We start from the raw sequence: 18,098 nt of genomic DNA, 5'->3' as shown, positions 1-18,098 counted from the left end.
AAGGAAAAACACAAAGTACGAGTTTCCTTGAACGCACCATGAGTTAGCAGCCCCCGCCCTTGTCAGGCATCAATTGGTCCTCGTGCTACGTCACCACATTCACGCGCATCCCTTGGCTGCACACACAGCCCTTCATGCCGTTCTCTCCCCTCATTGGATAACACTTGTATCCCACAAGGAAAATTTTCTCCTCGGGTTACAGCAGAGCAGAGTGACGGAGAGACTCGTGTTTAGGCTGAAATACTTCATGTAAGTGATTGCTGACGGAAAATAGGACTATTTAGGACTTATATTAACAAAAACATTCCACTGATATCTGCTTTAACACAAATATATCATTTACTTCTGCTTTAATCTGACCCAGGGATGGAAGAAGTATTCTGATTTCCTCCTCAAGTAAAAGTAATAATACAATAATGTGATGAAAAGAAATCATAATACAAATCTTAATCAAGTTAGAATAACCTATAACAGTAGCTTGGAGAGAAATTCAGAGGTGTAAGTTCAATATTTACGTCCAAAATACAGTATCAATAACTTATAAGTAGCTACCTGGAAATTGTATTCAAATGAGGGATCTTGATTACTATCATCATTACTTCCTGGAGGGGCGGTGCTCTATTGACCGGAGGAATACATATCACAAATGAAAACTACAGGTCCCTATGTTCAGACATAGGCTACAGTTCAGTTAAGTGGTAACTATCACATTGATAGTAATATACTTACACCTCGCAGGCCTTCAGGCATGGCTCAGTATGTTTTGTGTGTTGTTGTTTTTTTTCTCACATTAAAGGGAGAGCTGCGCCTTTAACTGCGAACTGTCGCTTAAACGTTATTTCGCGAGATTTGCTTGGCGCCGCGACCTCATGTGAGAGAGCTCCTGCTCGAGCCAGTCCGACGTTACCTCTGCAGAGGAAAACGCAATGGAGCCCTGAACATTTTTTTTTTTTTTTTGATTTCCACCTCCTCTCGCCCCTGGAAAACAATATTCGCGTCCAAATACCCGCTTTATCTGGCTATTTATTTGTGGCGTTACAGGGCGGCGCAACGATGTGGATCCAGGTTCGTACCATAGACGGGAAGGAGACGCGAACCGTGGAGGATCTTTCTAGATTGACCAAAATTGAGTCTTTACGGTTGAAAATACAGGACATCTTCAGTGTAAGCCCTCAACAGCAGCGCCTCTTCTACCGAGGGAAGCAGGTAAAGCCAATTTTTTATGTCACCCCGTCATGCACCAGTCGGTTTTTTGGGGGGGAGCTTTGGCAGGGGCTCGGTGCTGCTGCTGGTGTGAGTGTGAGTGAGTGAGTTAGTGGTCCACTCGGTTGTTGTAGCCGTTTCGGACCCATGCGAGCTTCCTGTTTTGATAGGAATTCGCCAATAGTTCTTGCGCAAGAGCCCGGGGTACGCGGTGTGCCAGTCCCGTGGCGTGGGGGGGGGGAAACGACGGTCCGACACGGATGTACGGTCGTTATCATGTTACCCGTTTCACATTGTTTGGGGTTGGTTGGTTGGTTGGTTGGTGGTGCTGAGGAGAGCTGCATGGCTGCATGCAACAAATGTCTCACCGTCGTAGACATGTTTGTTTACATTGCCGCGAGAGAGAGAAAAGAGAACATCGCCCTCTGTTTCCACATGTAGCCTCAAAGTAGTGCAGCGCAAACAAAACAGCCCGCATCACCTAACTGAATTAACGACAGCCTGGTTTCTTTCACACATGCAACACATAGGCTACACTACACAACAACAACAACAGCAGCAACCTCGTGTCCTTGAATATCTATTTGTGTTTTGTTAACATGTGGCACTAGCAGCTCTGAGCTACGGGCTCGTGCATGTGGTGTGTTATGATGATGGTATTAATGATAATTTGTGGGAGGAGGAGGGGACTCGTGGCTCCACGTGCCCTGATATGTAAAAGCAAAGTGTAGTTTCTAATCACACTGTGTCTTGTCACATTATACTACTGATGAGCAGACAAATCATATGAGTGAGTGAGTGCACAACATGTTAAACAGATTTTTGTATTTTTTTGTATTTAATCCAGGACTGTTCCCAAACACTAAGCCTTCTTTCTGTACCATATGATTTTTGGTTTACAAGGCTGTAGTTCAATATTTATCCATCCTCACAAAGTGGTATTTACATCAGCAATACACAATCAACACGATGTATCCAGCAAATACCTCATTATCTTTCTGTTTCAAGTCACATTTAACTCTATCACAATGAGGTACGTAGTAAACATTATTTAGAGATCCCCAGTGAATCCATTGCCATCAATAACTGTTTGTTGTTTGGATTTGGGTCAACAGTGCAGCCTGCAGTTTATGCCTAAGCTCCATAAGCATTTATCTATCCACATAATTGCGTCATGACATTATCTTTCTTATATTCAGATACTGATGATTTGTAGCCTACTCGTCTCGTTTCTGTTCCAGCTTGATATATCAAATGTCCAAAAGCAAATATCCGTATTATAATTTTGAAATTAAGTTTTAACAAAATGGGTAGAAATCTATTGATTAAAGTGATCAACGTAATATTTTGAATACTGACGTCAATATTGATATCATTATAATTCTTTGATAAATATTGGCACACTAATTTCATCCATATTGCACAGCACATGTTTTTAAGATATGGATCAATGTACACTGGATCATATTGCCCCTGTAAATAATATATCAGTCTTTCAATCAGAAAATGTCATTATTGCTAGAGTCTGGAAGTCTCATAGTTTGAACATTAACGTCACTCTGAGTTTTATAAGATTTATTAGAAAACTTGTATATAATGTATTTCCAAGCAGCAGCATCACTCAAGGAAAAATATTGTTGGCCGACATTGTAATGTGGCTTTATCTCTGGAAGGAAACTAATGCAAAATCCACAATAATTGCTAAAACCCAAATTGAGACTGAAACAATATGTCTTTAGTCCTGAGGCTAATACGAGGCTGGAATATTTAGTCCGTGTCCTGGGGGATGGCAATTCCACACACTGTTGAATCACGTTGCGTTCAAAATGTGATGATTCATATCTTATTATGAACAGATGTTAGTGGATCCTTTTGTCTCTCATACGTTGTGACGGAGAAAAGTTTAATGTCATTAAACCCCAGCAGGTGTGAGAACTGTAAGCTCCTGCCTGATGCGTTTGTGTGTGTCATGGCGGATGGCCGCACGCAGCGTTGGGCCTTACCGCCTGTGGTTCACTTTTTAAACACACCCAGGCATGTTTTATGGTCTAACACACATACACACAAGGTCCCATTGTAAAAGCAACTTTTAAAGTAGTAGATGCAGTGTTATTATACGACCTTCCTCCTCCTGTATCATTTATTGTTTATGTTTAGGGTCTATTATAAATAATCAGTGTATAAAATAATCAAATCATAAAAGGTAGAGAGACAGACTCACAGTATATTATAATGTATGGTATGGGAAAGGTTAGTGAAACCTAGCAGATACTCTTCTGTCAGTAATAAGCAGATGATGCTCGCTGCCGACAGGACACTAGCGCCATGATTTATTTAGTATTTTAGCATCAACATTACAAAGCCGATATTAACACAGTATGACTCAGCCGGGCAAATAAGCCTTCGGCAGAGTACACCGCATACATGATGTGTTGATCTCAGATTGTTTACATTTTGTCACACTCTTCCCTCACCCACATGAGTCAGGCGGTGTTACAGACCGCAGAATTCCTTCAGTTCAGTATTCTCTTTTTTTCTGCATTTTTCGAGTTGTCTAACCTACTTCCTGTTGTGTGATTTAATGATTATGAAGTCATTCTCCTCTCTGGTTGTGTGCCATGTATGCTGCCGGACAAAGAAAAAGAAAAGACGGAAATAAAAGACAGTTTTGACTGGTGTTATAGCACATATTATTTTATGTTGCAGTTGGCAGACCTAATAATGGCACACCAATGAGATGGGAGATAATGGGTAGCACAGTCAGTGCACCTATTGCACCTCTGCTCCCTTAGTTCATTTCAATACTCTGAGCACTTTTTCCTAAAACCAGCCTCGTGTTGACTTGTGTTACAAAACACCATAGTGACAAAGCACAAAAGCAAGACTACCCCTTTTTGCTTTATTAACAATTAATCAGATGTTATGCTGGAGTTCTCCTGGACTGTCGGAGCTGGCTAGGCCCCGAGTAGTAAATCCTGTGTTTCCTTCATTTTTCACCGGAAAATAAATGGGGAGGGTTGATTAGGGGATTTCCATGTGTTAAGTAATGCAAGGAATGAGCACAGTGACATGCAGCGTACACTAGCTAGTGCCCTTACATGCACGCTGTGGTGCCTGCGCTCTGTTAGGACTTAGACTTGTAGCAGAATAACTCAGTCTAATTCCTTTTCAAAATGGCGTCTTGTTTTTCCCTCCAGCTCGCTGCGCACGCTGCCTCACCAGTTCAAAGTCATGCTTGCCCTTGAGTCGGAAGGGTCTCGAGCCAGCAAGCAGCCACACAACTTTGCCTCAGTGTTTTTGTTTTGTTTTTTATACATGGGCTTTTTCAATCTGCCTGTGCACTCCTTGTTGTCTCTCTGTTTCACTTTGAACAACGTCTCGTGTCACTCACATTCACGAGCAGGCTCACACACACCTTCCACTGTCCATGCGGCCTTTCTGCTCGACGCCTACACTCGCACGCTCTGCAGGCTTCTCATTTACTAATTTTATAAGAGGTTTGGCCTGTTCATTAAGTGGTTTAAAGCTTATCTTGTAATGTCTGCGTACTTCAAATTAAAGGCTGTAGTGCTTTTTTTTTTCTCTTTTTCTTCTCGTTCTATGGAGAACAGCAACATGTTTCAAAAATAGTTGGGCTGTTTCCTCCTAGCAATTAGCTGTTGCCTATTGTTGGGCCGTAGGAAAGCTTTACTGGCCTGCCCCCTTTCGCACAGATAGTTGCTGTGACCTAGATATCGTTACAATTTGATTATACATGCATTGATGTTGTGGCTGCTCGGCTGATGGGTTTTCTTTGTGTATTGCTAAGCTGCAGAATTTCATAGACAGTTTTTTGGGGGGAAGTGGAGTTGGCTGCAGCCATGCATGTACACAGTCACACCCTTCTTCGACAGATAGGCCGGACAAAGAGCAAAGACAAAGAGAGGCACTAAACCTAGTCTACAACTGCAGGGCTTCCTAACACTCCCACATGTTTTCGTAGTTCTGCCGATCCTTCTCTTAGCTGTAGTTTTGCGTACTGGTCAGATGTCCCATCTCTTAACTCTCAGCTCTCACACCTGCATTGTAAACAGCAGGGTTTCCCCTACTATTTTTTTCTTTTTTAGCTCAGATTACCAGAGGACTTTCTGGGCTATTAAACCTGCTAATTGTCTCATGTTTCTTGGGTTTGGGTTTTTGAGTCAACAATAGCACATGTTCACATGTCGAAAAATGAAAACAATCTTGGACGCAAATGTAAACAAAAGGATCATCTGAGGACCAACTTTAAAATGCAGGATTGCAACCTCCTTTATTGATGTAAATGTTGGCATTTGCATTAATAATGCAAAACTGTGCTTGATAGCGAATTTCTATTTCTAGTATTTCGTTGTCTTACCTGCTAGTTATTACAGAATCGCACATGCATGACAGCAGATGGAAATGCAGAAAGAACAACATTTGTCGCATTTCAGGTATTTGTGTTCATTAGCAGTGGAAGTTTTCGGGGGAGCAGATTGAATGACCGTGGGCGGAACGAGGGATAAAAAGACCAAAGATGGAGGCCTGGTAGATGGCAGGCACGCAGACACATCCCATGTCATTGTTTTTGGAAATATGACCTATTTTGCTCGGTTCTTTGCTAAGACTGGCTGTGGGCGGAGAAAAGGGCGAAGGAAGAAATGGTGTAGGAGTAAGGGGTTTGGGTGGCCTGTCTGAGCAAAAGAGGCAAATTTTTTTCCCTGCTTTGAAACCTCCTCTCCAGCAGCCGTGCAGATCCAGCTTGTGTTTCACACCTTTAAAACCTTTTTTTTTTTTGTTAAATTGACCACCATTACTTCTTGGTCTCTTATTTTATGCCCACCTTTACTCCATGGTTTATAATCTCATATATTCTACTATTGTTATGCAGGCATATTAGAAACTAAGTAGCTGTTGCTGCAGTGCTTTAATTTCAGATTGATTTCTGCAATATTAGCCTTTAAAGCCTTTAAATAAGTCACTGTGTCACAGCACGGTGACACTACAGTGAAATGTAATGCATTATTACAGCCAAATGTCTCTTCACTCCCTTCTCCTTTCTTCATAATGGCTGTTATTGCTCATAGATTTGGAACGATCAAAACAGGTTTGTTCTATGACAAATATAATCTGATACAGACAAGGCAGTGTGTGTTTTTTAAATCTGACAGGATCGGACTCACAGTCTGTTTTGTAACAGCAGCTACAGGTCTTCCTCTTGTCTTTGTTTGATGTTCACTCTGACATTTTACTTTGGTGCCTGTTACAATAAGAAATTAGCCTTTGAGAGACCGCCCGTCGAAATGCAACACAGAAATTAACCTTGTGGAGAGATGATAATTTTATGCAATTTTGCTCAACAATGTGTAACACACACACAAACGCACACGCTGTTGTCATGCCAAGAATTTTTAGACTCTGATTTGTTCACGTCTTTTGAGAAATCTTCAAGTCAAGCGTCTCCGGTTTGTCTAAAGCTTTGTTATGACGTGTGCTCGAGACTGAAGTCTCCCTCTGGAACAGTGAACGACTGAGTCACATAATGAAGATACCAGAAGCAATGTGTTTTTTTAAATTTTATTTTATTTTTTTACTATGCTGCATTATTTATGACAAAGGAGAGAATGTCATATTTTCGATGATGGTATTCATGTCAAACACTGGAGTTAGTCGACTTGCCAATATCTCTGTCAAACGGATCTTGTCCTGCATTAACATATGAGCCATTTTCCTGACATCAGGATTTAGATGGTGGTGTTTGGTTTTGAGGATCAGCCGGTTACGACTGAAGTCAGAGCTGTAACACCTCGCAGCGAGAGACTGATCACACTGATGGTAATGAAGTCACTGTGGAAAGCTGTTACAATCAGCACAGATATCATTTATGAGGTTTGCTGCAGTGAAATAAATTCTCCTGTACGCTGTTGCAATACTTGAGTCTAACCTGCGCCTCTCAACTGTGCTGCCAGCAATCATATTGTCTGTTTCGGGCACCTCTTTTCTTAATGCAGTATCAAGTAGCAAAAGGCAGATAGCAGATAGAGTAGAGGCTAGAGACAATTACTGAGACTGAATCGAAGATTGAGCTTGGAGCACGGAGATAGACAAAGAAATGCTGAGACGCACAGACAAACAGACAGTCAGACAGGTGAGTATAGCGACCACTGTATGGCTGTGTTTGCACCACTGCTCCTCTGATCTAAATTTCATGAGACTATTAAAAAAACGGGGAGGACTGGGGAAATTGCGCTTTGCTCCCTCTACTGCTCTCCTGCTTCGCCTCCAACCGCTCTCCTCCTCGCTGTCAAATAACGAAGAAGAGAAGGGGAGCGTGAGCAAGAGCGAGAGTGGCGGCCATGCTCGTCTCTCCAGCACAATGGGCTTGTGGGGTTGAGGGCTGAAATGAATAGCTGATGTCTGTAATGAGTTGGCGTGTCGGCCATAAGCTCAGTTCCTAAGGCAGTAGCTGTACTGTATACTTAACAAAAGATCGGTTGCGGTAAAAGAGTAGATTTGGGTTTTTAATGGGCCTGCATCGTTTTTTATCATTATTATTATTATTATTATTATTATTATTATTATTATTATTGTTGTTGTTATTGTTATTATTTCAGGAGCTTGTTTCTGATGCCCATACCCTGCGCAGCCTGAGAGGATCACAGTGATGATGGTGATGGTGATGGTGGTGGTGGTAGTGGGTTGGTGTCGAAAGAGATTGTATACATGATTCAGGTTTATGAAGGTGGGAGGGGGGGTTGGGGGTTGTCTTTGGGTTGTCATGGCAACCCAGCCATTTCTTTGCCCCAGCTCCATGTCCTATCACTTTAATTCATGCATTCATTTCTTTTATTTATTATCTATCTGTTTTATTTCTTGGACAAAACCCAGTGTGCGGTGTGTGTGTGTGTGTGTGTGTGTGTGTGTGTGTGTATATATGCAAGTGGAGCTGCAGTTCAGCATCCACTTCTGTCGTCGTGCTGCTGGATATGTAAACGAATCAGTACGCGGCGTAGTAGCATCGCCAAGTGCCAAGACGAGCATACCAGCCCTAGGTGTGATGTTTTTCTCCACTCACAACAGGCAAAAATTAGGCTGAACAGTTCACCTCTCTTTGGTTAAACGCATTTAATCAGAAGCTGAACATTGGCTCATCTGAGAGCAGACAACAGATGTTGCTGCTGACTCCTCGGCAACATCCTTAAAAACCTCTGGTGTATTTAAAGGCATGTAGATTTATTGAAGCGCCGCGTGTGTACTTTAACGTCCTCCGTTGAGCGCACAAAAAAAAAAAAACACACACAGTTGTTTTCTCTCGCTGTGCTCAACGTTGGCTCTGTCTAACGTGTTCTTTGTTTGCCCTTGACAAGCAGCCTAGTGTGTTTGTGCGAGGGCACTCCGTGGCGCAGTGGTGTTCATTTCATAACTCATGGATGTTTATGAGGAGAGAAATTTGGGAACAAAAATGAAGGGAGGATGGCAGAAGCAGGATGAGCATTTGAATAATTGTTCAAATGCACAATCTTGGGACCTGGTAGAATAAGATGCAGGCAGCAACTTGCCGAGAGAAAATGTCATAATCAATTGTTCAAGTGCACTTATCGAAACAAGTCTGAGCTGAAATGTATTTATTATGTATAATTTTTGCAAATTAAATACCAGTGGTAATTATTGTTTTGTGTAAATTAGCAATTTGACAAGATTTTGGTGCTTGTCATCATTTTATCTTGTGAACTAGATGATTGATTAACAAGTAATTAGTGAATTAATTAGTAATGATACTGATGGTGATGTATTTCAACCTTTTTTTATTCATTTCATAATTGTATTTCTGTATTTTTTTTCAGATGGAAGATGGCCAGACACTGTTTGACTACAACGTGGGTCTCAACGACATCGTCCAGCTGCTGATTCGCTCTCAGACCGACCCTCCGGACAGCCCCGCCCCCAAGGAACCCTCGGGTGTCGCCTGTAGTTCAGCCCCCCCCCCTGACCCCAGGTCTGAAAGCCACAACTCCCCAGCTCCCGTCTCCCCTGCTGCTATGGAAACCAACACCAATACAGACAATGACAGCAGCAGCAGCATCACTACCAGCACCAATAACGAAACCAAGCCGGACACCAGCGAAACCAGTAATTCAACCAGTACCAAAAATGGGTTCAAGTCCCCCAGTCCAGTTCGGGACACCCAGCCCCCAACATCCAGTAGAAACACACTAATCGACCCAGGAATTGGTGTGTACAAGGTGAGGATGGGAGTGCAAATACTGCTGGCAACATTTAGCATGAAACTAGCTGGTCTGGATCTGTGTAATGTCGGCATTTAATGCTCAGTAGCATAATTTAGCTCCCATGAAACAAGGAGTGTGCATAGTTTTTCACACAAGGTTTTACTTAATATTTGCTCTCCAAGCATTTCTAGTATTTGACACTATACAGCTGTTGTTGTTATAGTGCCACTAGTGAAAGTGCAAACATGAATATGATATTAGTTTCCATGCATGTGTTTTTTTTTTTTTCATTTCTTCTCAGCACCAGTCCGCCGTTCCTTTCCTGTCGTGTTGTGCTGTAGCTCTTCAGACTGCACAGATATTGTGTTCCAACCAAAATATCTGCAGCCCATTCGTATTTATATGTGTGTCCTTGTGTAAAAGTGCACGTCTCGGTGCCAAACGTAACTCTTCTATTCTTACCATGTAAGTTCTCTGTCTGTAGATCTGTACATCTGGTACTATGAATCCCTTTAATTTATAAGGACTAATGACATGCACGCACAAGCATGTGGCTCATCTTGACAGGAAGGCACACGCCAAACCACACATAAGGAATAGGTCTTTAAAACCCTGTCACTAACCAAGTTACAGAATATAAATAGACTACAGTCAAAGCTAATAAATGTGTGAGTCTACTCTTGCTCTACTGTGTTCTACTGAGCTTTACAGGCTGGCTGACCCACATGTCTGAGAGTTATGTGGGTAGGACTGGGCCCCTTTTGTTGCCAAAAGTCCAGTCCAGCGTGCAGAGAGATCAATACTGTAACTAAGTAGATGAGTTGGAGATTGAGCAACTTCACTGGATATCAAGGTCACGTGCCTTTACAGGCTTGAAGCGTTCACCACAGCCTCAGTATTCACAAGCAGACAAAACCAAGGATTGCATGTCAAACAAACACATTTGAAGATTAACATGATAAAACTCATTTAATGTGAAAAATATGTCATGCAGAGAATGAATTAATAAACTTAAAAAAATGTTTATTCCTTTGCTGCAAACTGCCCATAACTGATATTACTCAAATATTTTATTGAGTTTTACTTCCAATAGTTTTTTTTGGTAATGGGTCACGTATTTAGTTTAACAAAGTTAATATGCAGAGATGTTTATTTTGCTTGAGATAGGAAATCCACCAGTTATCAGTGATGCGAAATGCTACACTGTGAATCAACAAAAAAAGGTTACAGAGTAGCTTTACTGTGCAGAAATAACACAACTTTGACAGAGGCGACAAATGCTGAGGATGCATCCTCTGAAAACTGAGATGTACTAAACTAACAGCTCCAGTCTGCAGAGGGGAGGAAAATGTTTCAAATCCGTTGGTCCATGTATACTTTGTTCTGAGGAATGTTATGTTTGAGAATCGGACTAAAAATGCACCAAGACACTGGTGTGTTTCCTTAATCAACAGACAGATGGGATCAGAACAGACCAGGTGTTATTTTTGTCTTTGTGTCTCGACAGATTAACGAGCTGGTGGACTGCAGAGACGTCAGCATCGGTGCCTGGTTTGAGGCCTGCATTGAAAATGTGACACTTGCTCCCAAAGGACAGATAACGCCCACCAAGGGCAAGGTGGGCCGGCCCCCAAAAAGGACTAATGGAAAGCTGGAGGCCGAGCAGGGACAGGCCCACAGCCAGGGCCAAACCACGGACAGTAACAGGAATAATGTTGTGTTAAACTCGGAGAGTAACGGAGCCTCCACCTCTCAGACAGACTCTACAGCAGCTACAGAGAGCAAGGAGAGAGAAGAGGACGTAATTTACCACATTAAATATGACGAGTAAGTGATGGCTCAATATACTGGGGAATGTTGTTGCTGCAACTGTGCTGACTGGTTGCGATGACAACAAACTAATTACAAAAGACTTCAATAGATGTGTAAAACTGAGCTCCGACTTACGGAGCGCCACATTGTGACTGTAAAATCTGTCAGAACAGGTACAGGTTAGCCGTGTTGAGCCTTCTTTTTTTCGAGTTAACACAGCAAAATTGGTTGTGTTAACCTGCCTTTCCTGTTTGTGGCCAATGGAAGGCAAGACACTCGTACGTATTCTCGAGGAGGGCTCCTTTAATGATCTCAAACAACATCATAAATCACTGAGGTGGGTGTATCCACACTTGCTATAGGCAACTTTTGTACACCGCAAAGGAAATGAGGCTGTGGTTTAGAAGAATCCAATTTAAAGTTTTAGTTTGGGGGGGGTGAAGAAGCTGAATATAACAAGCAGAAGTGATTGATGTTGAAATTAAAATTGTGATTGTAATTGAATGGCATCATAGCTCACCAAGGGCAAGGCTCCACAAACTTCCAACCAACAATTATTTTTCTTTTTTTTTTAAATCTTTATCCTTTTTAACACCCCTATGAGATAGGAATGGAACAGCCCGTTGGCGAAGATGGGACGCCAAAATGAATCATCTAAGGCATAGATAGAACATCAACCTGTTAACGCACATTTCAGTGTCGTCTGAACAGAAAATCTCTAAGACGTTATTTGTGGCAGTGGCGTTGCATGCATTTTAGCAGACATCTGTCGGCATGGTGTCAGTGCGGCAGCTTTTTTTTTTTTCTAGTCTGATTTGGTTTCAAAGTCGCCCTAGATGGTTAAATTGCTGTTTAGGATTGGAAGTCACAGTGCTGCACCCCCAAATAGGATAGTGCGAATGTGTGCCTTCCTCACTGCGTATGCTGGGCTATGGCGCACCAGCAAATAGGCTTTCGCTCCTGCTAGTTACGCCTGTGTTGAGAGTGTGTTTGCTGCAGTCGTATAGCATTCTAGATAAAAATGTCCACCAAACATAAATACATAAAGTGTGTTTGTGTGTGTGTGTGCACGGTGCTAGTGTCTGCAAGCATCAGTAACAGTGGTTTGGCGCATTGGGAATTGCAGCCTCTGCTTTCTCCTGGCAGTCCAGGGTATGTAGAGAGGGGGTTTGTGTAGTTGATGCTACAATTTGGACTCTATCTCTCGCGCTCCCCTTTTCCAGCAAATTAATTCAGAAGCTGACGTTTCCATGGTAACTCATGAGTTCTCAGGAGCATTACTTCTTTGCTTGCCTCCTTCAGCTTTGTCTGTAATTGCTGTGAACATGCCACTGGTGAGACATAGCCTCCGCTCTGCGTCTATCGGGGAGGGTGCACGTGCGCGTGCGTGCGTTTCTGTCATGGGATGTTGTGCCAGAGAAACTGTATCAAGGGCTGTTGAGCAGTAAATGTGTGTTTTTCCCCTTTATGCAGACGTCATTCCTATTTGACATTACTCACTCTTTTAAACCCCTGATATTTCACTTTTATTTGCAACAGGGCGGGAGAGAGCCTGCTGGGGACGATCCAGTAATACACTACACTTCACAATGTGTGGCATCCTTCGTATTCAAATTTCCTGTTTTTAATTATTCATCGTCTTGTTTATTTATTCAGATTATTGTTCTCGCCTCATGTTCCTCATTTGCGTTATTTGACAGTCGAGAAGGAGATGTGACTGACAACAAAGGTCCCACGCTAGTTTTAAACCTAGGACATCACAGTAATGTGTGACTTGCGTCTTCACCGACTGAGCCACGAAAACAACCCCAGCTTTTGTGCCGCAGCAAAGTCACGGCTACAGCTCGTCTAATACACTCCTCTGCCTCCTACTGAAACGCATACTATCCCTCTCTGTCCTGAGCGCCATTCCAGGTTTCTTCCATCATTTTGTTTGCCAGAGAAAAGTGGAGGGTGGGTAAGATTGCTTTGCCTTCCCACACACATACACACACACACACACTGCCCCCCTCCCCGTAAACACTGCCATGTTTCTGCATGAAGCCTTTCTGGACAGCATTTCTGCAGGATGTAATGAGCCACAAAATCAAAGGGAGCGATATGTTGGGAGAATCTCCTCTGTGCAGCTCCCAGAAACTGAGGTGTTTGTGTGTGTGTGTATGTTGCTCCATAACAAGACTCTCAGATATGGTTTGATGGTTAAATCTTGGCTGAGCTCAGCATATGTTTAAGATCCTCTGTGGAGAGGATAACAAATATAGACATAAAATGGGCAAACATAATTTATGTTCTTGTCGTTTTCAAGTCGACTCATACAAGTGTTAGATGCAAATGGATAATGGTATTCTCTCTCTTTTTTAACGGTGCCTCGCAAAGTTGTCATTTTAAAGCAATTTAAAACAAATTGATTGATATCGCTCAGCCCTAGTACAACCCACTACATGATTGGTCCCTGGCATGTTTTCAGAATCCACATGTTGTCAGAGCAGGAGGTGCGACTCGGATCCAAATAACCCTGAGATCTTTGCCTAGTGGCAGACAGTTTACATGTCGGGGTGCACAGGTGTGAGTATTAAAATTAATAATGCCTGAATTCCATTTAGCTGCTTCATACTCACCGTGCTGTTATTGTGCACGCCGGCTCATTGTCACGACTTACTAGGAATCTTCAATAGCACCTGTGCTTTTTTGACAAATCTCTCCTCTAAAGTAGGGCCTGCTCAGAGAAAAACAGATTATTTTTACTTTTTAAAATCATAATTGACATAAATCTATTAGAGAAATGGTGCTCAAAACCTTCAAATCCATACATGATGGCTGCAATTTATTTTAATAACTACAATCTATGTTAAGTGCATTGAAAAAATGAATATTTAACATTATGTTATCAAAGCTTTACCACCAAATCTTTATGTCTGCATAAGCATATATTATAATCAGCTAAAGCCCATGCGTTTTGAGTGAGTTTATATGGACTTAGAGTGAGATGGAGAGAGATGCATTAGAAATTCTGTTTGAAGATCAGCAAATTATCCCTTTAATACCTGAAGATGTCTTCTAACGTCTGTCAGTGACTGAACTTTCAAATGTGTCATTTCAAGATTAAAGCAATTTAGATACATATTTTTGAAAAAGTTAAAGCTTCTCATTTTGGCCTCAATTATGCACAAAGCGGAGGTTAAGAGAGAGACTGCAACTGCTTTCCTTCGCTACTGAGAAGCAATTATATTCAGATAGCTTGTTTAGTGTCAGAGTATTTCTTACTCTGCTGCTTATCAGTAAATTGAGGATTTCTCATCCCCCCCCCCCCTCCGCTCCCTTTCTCCTTCTTTACAGGGACTTCAACTAAGCACACAAAGCACTAATGATGGTTTCATAATAGAGGAGACTCTAAGAGCCCCTCTGTCATGTTGCCTCAATGTCACAACTGATTATATATGTCTCTAAATTTCATTAAGGTGCACTATGCCTTTATAGTGGTGTTGACATGATTCTGCTGCTTTGTTTACCTCCTCTGTGCCTGAACTGTCTCTCTCTCCCTTCTTCTCTCAATTCCAGGGAAAGTTACACTTTACTTTGTAATATGAGACTGTGGGTCTAGCCACAGTGACAGTGTGGGCGGATAGTTGAGTTAACTCTGTGTGGAGATTCAGTGCTGATGCTTCAGACCTTCAGGCTTTGCAGCTCAGTTTTCGTTCTTTGGGTGTGCGTGTGATCTTTGTAGGTGGAAAAACCCAGCGTAAAGACACCAAATGTTTGTTTCCATGGGAATTAGGATGTTTACATGTCACAGCGGATCTTTAGAAGGCACATTAGTCCTGAATTTCACTCAAGGACATGATAAATATTCGAGAATTGGCAGCAATGTGTTAAAGGGATAGTTCAACATTTTGGCAAATTGGCCCATTGCCATAATCCCTATAGTCTTAGGAGTGGGTTCGTTACCTTTGTTGTCTGTGCAAGCTATTTTTAGAATGGCAGAGCCGAGCCGCAAGCTGCTCAGGGCTATGCTAAGGAGGCTCATGGGATAAATTTACTTCGAAACGTTACGAGACAGAATTGTTTTCGAGGTAAATTCATGCGAAACCGCTGATGCACGTTCCCCTCAGGGGCAGTTTTTCAGCAAGCAGTCTCTGTATTTACCTCTAAAACAACTCCGTCTCATAACGTTCCATTATTATCTCATAGCGTGATGAATGTGCAGGTCACAACTTGTCCACAAGAGCGTTTTGTAGTTGTTGGATTGTGTATTTGATGAGTTTGATGAGGGAAACCAAGAAATCCCATTAGCCTCCGTAGCGTAGCTCTGAGCAGCTTGCGGCTCTGCTCCGCCGTTCTAAAAATAGCTTGCACCGACAATTACAGGTAACGAACCTACTCCTAAAACTATAGGGATTATGGCAATGGGCCAAATTGCCAAAATGTTGAACTATCCCTTTAAGCAATGTGAAATAGTAAAACACATTTCCTTATAAATATATATAAAAATATATCATTGAATATGAATTTGTGTTTCACAGCAGATAACCCATCTTACTGTATAAACCTTGACTGTTTCACTACATAAATACCATCATCTGCCAGACAGATCTACAGGTGTTTACAGATACAGGTACTGGTTGTATACGTTGGCCGATAAGTTACTAGACATTGCAGTAAAGAAATACGGATGAAGTCAAGAACCTGTTCCAGCTGAGAAACCAGTTCCAAATTGTCCACACTTTCACACGCACGCTTATCAAATCTATTTATCGATGCCAGCATGGTTTTCCGACAGTTGTGCCAAACGTCAGCCTCATGTGTCTACACTTTTGGAAACCTGTCATGGCGGAGGGGAAGAAAGATCCAATGTGTGTTATGAGAGAAGATGGCGACAGTGCAAGTTGTCTGTAAAATGGCGGTTTCTAGCAATGCCGGGAAACACCAGCACCAAAACGCTGAAAGATCTTTTTTGTGCAACATGGATTTAAATCCCAGGAACGTCACGTGTTTGACATTCTGAGCACAAGTGCCGCTGTTTCCCAACTGAGCAGCATGTCTGATACTGAAATGAAAATGAATGCTGTACAAATATTCCCTCATTTCATCCATTTTAGATGATGGGAGACTGTTGTTGCTACACCAAGCTCACACACGCACACACACACACACACACACACACACACACACACACCTTTTTCCTACCTCTCTTACCACTACAGAGTCACAGATTTATTATCTGTGAATCGGAATTGTTATGGGAAGCGATAAACAATCAGACCGATAAGCAGAATCAGTAATGGCATTGGAACCAATACAATCTTATCAAGTCTCTTCTCATGCAGACATGTACACATACACAGTTTGGTGTAATTTTAAAACAGTGTCTCCAGTATATAGTATGTCCAGCAAGTTTTATTTATTACTTTGCAAGTAAAACTATTAAATGTCCTGCTCTGTATGTATTTTGGTCACATTAGAAAAAAATGAATCATATCAAGAGCAGTATATATATTATGTCTATGGATATTTATTTTAGAATTGTCCATAAATGGTCTTAGGCACATTCAGATCAGATGAGATTAATGGAGTGGCCTACGTGCCACACCGCCTTTTTGGAAAGAACATGAAAGCAGTGTCCGTAGAGAGTAGCCTCCACCCATCGGCCCTGGGCAGATGCATGAAGTACTGATGTCCTCCTGTTGAATCACTTCCAAAACATTTGGCAGCTTTTGTCAGGGCCAAACTCAGAGACTCAACAGGATCAGTGGAGGGGGAAAAAAAAAAAAAATAGGCAAAACAAGCGCTTTTTTATTGATGCGAGACAGTGGACAGTCATGTTTTCCCATTAAGATAATTGTTGTGCCTCCATTATATGATTCTGTGTCTTTTTTAGATGTGTATGAAAGGTATTAAATGATATTCTACTGTTGCAGTCGCTGCAGGTCAGAGTGAAAATGAAATGTGATCATTATCTTTATGTAACATCGGGCCTTTTAACATAATTTGGCTAAGAATAGTATTCAAACAATGATGCGTCATTTCTCATGGGGAAACATGTAGCTTGATGTTGACAAGTCTGCAGCAGCACAGACAGTCCGAGCTTGTGTGGTCTTTAACCAGGGGTACTTCTGTTCCCCTTGTGTTGCTCCATGTTCCCCTTCTGTTCTCGCTGAGGCCCATTGTGTTCCAAGGTTGATATTCCTCTACTGTGAGTGAGTGTGTGTGCGTGCGTGTGTGTACACATGTTCATGTTTCTGTGTGCCTGTGTGTATTTGTGTTGCTTGTATTCACCCCCCCCCCCCCTTTCTACTCACCCTACCCTACCCAAAACCTCAGTAATCCCTTGGGCCTAAAAAAGGAAATCCCTGCACTGTGCCCCGGCCTCTTCTTCCTGGGAGTACGGTAGTTACAACTCTTACAGTCTGCCACCGTGGGCCCTCTCCAGTCAATTTACAGTGCTATAAAGATATGCGGGAAAAGTTTTTTTTCTTTTTTAGAAACCAGGCATAGCATAAATGTGCATTTTGATGGGATAAAATCTTAGAATGTCGGGTATTATTAGATAACGTTAATCACCGTTAGCCTGAACTTGGCTGACAGCCGTCGGTTCTGCGTCAGTGCAGACTTGTCTGAGAGAAAAATACCCAGTTTAGGCTCAGCTTCCTACCCAGAAAATGCAAACACATGCTGCTCGCTCATGCACACAATTCTTTACCCCCACATCCCCACCCCCACACCTACAACCCCCCCGCTGTGTGAGAAGACCCGGGCGTGCAGGCTGTTGTTGCAGTTAAACTTTGGCGGTAACACATTGTTCATCTGTAAGCGTAAATCCAGCGTTTGGCAGAGCAAAGCAGGCTGTCGATTCATCTC

The 18,098-nt window shown here is 42.2% G+C and overlaps 1 protein-coding gene across 2 annotated transcripts in view; it reads left to right on the top strand.

The window, feature by feature from the left end:
- The first annotated feature begins 850 nt into the window (after positions 1 to 850).
- The window catches only part of uhrf2 (ubiquitin like with PHD and ring finger domains 2), a 31,640-nt gene continuing 14,392 nt past the window's right edge, over positions 851 to 18,098 (top strand). The window contains exons 1-3 of one of the 2 annotated variants that reach the window (XM_085793420.1): positions 851 to 1,206; positions 9,048 to 9,446; positions 10,939 to 11,258. In XM_085793420.1, coding sequence (XP_085649546.1) covers positions 1,054 to 1,206; positions 9,048 to 9,446; positions 10,939 to 11,258 — 872 coding nt within the window. In that variant the 5' untranslated portion in view covers positions 851 to 1,053. The remainder of the gene's footprint in view (positions 1,207 to 9,047; positions 9,447 to 10,938; positions 11,259 to 18,098) is intronic. The other variant, XM_085793421.1, reaches the window with a different exon arrangement.

Source organism: Trachurus japonicus, chromosome 12 (genome assembly GCF_045865225.1).
Source record: "Trachurus japonicus isolate A0001 chromosome 12, Traja_1.0".
NCBI classification, from domain to species: domain Eukaryota; kingdom Metazoa; phylum Chordata; class Actinopteri; order Carangiformes; family Carangidae; genus Trachurus; species Trachurus japonicus.
Note: the sequence above shows the minus strand (reverse complement) of the source record. Positions and strands in the feature narration are given on the sequence as shown.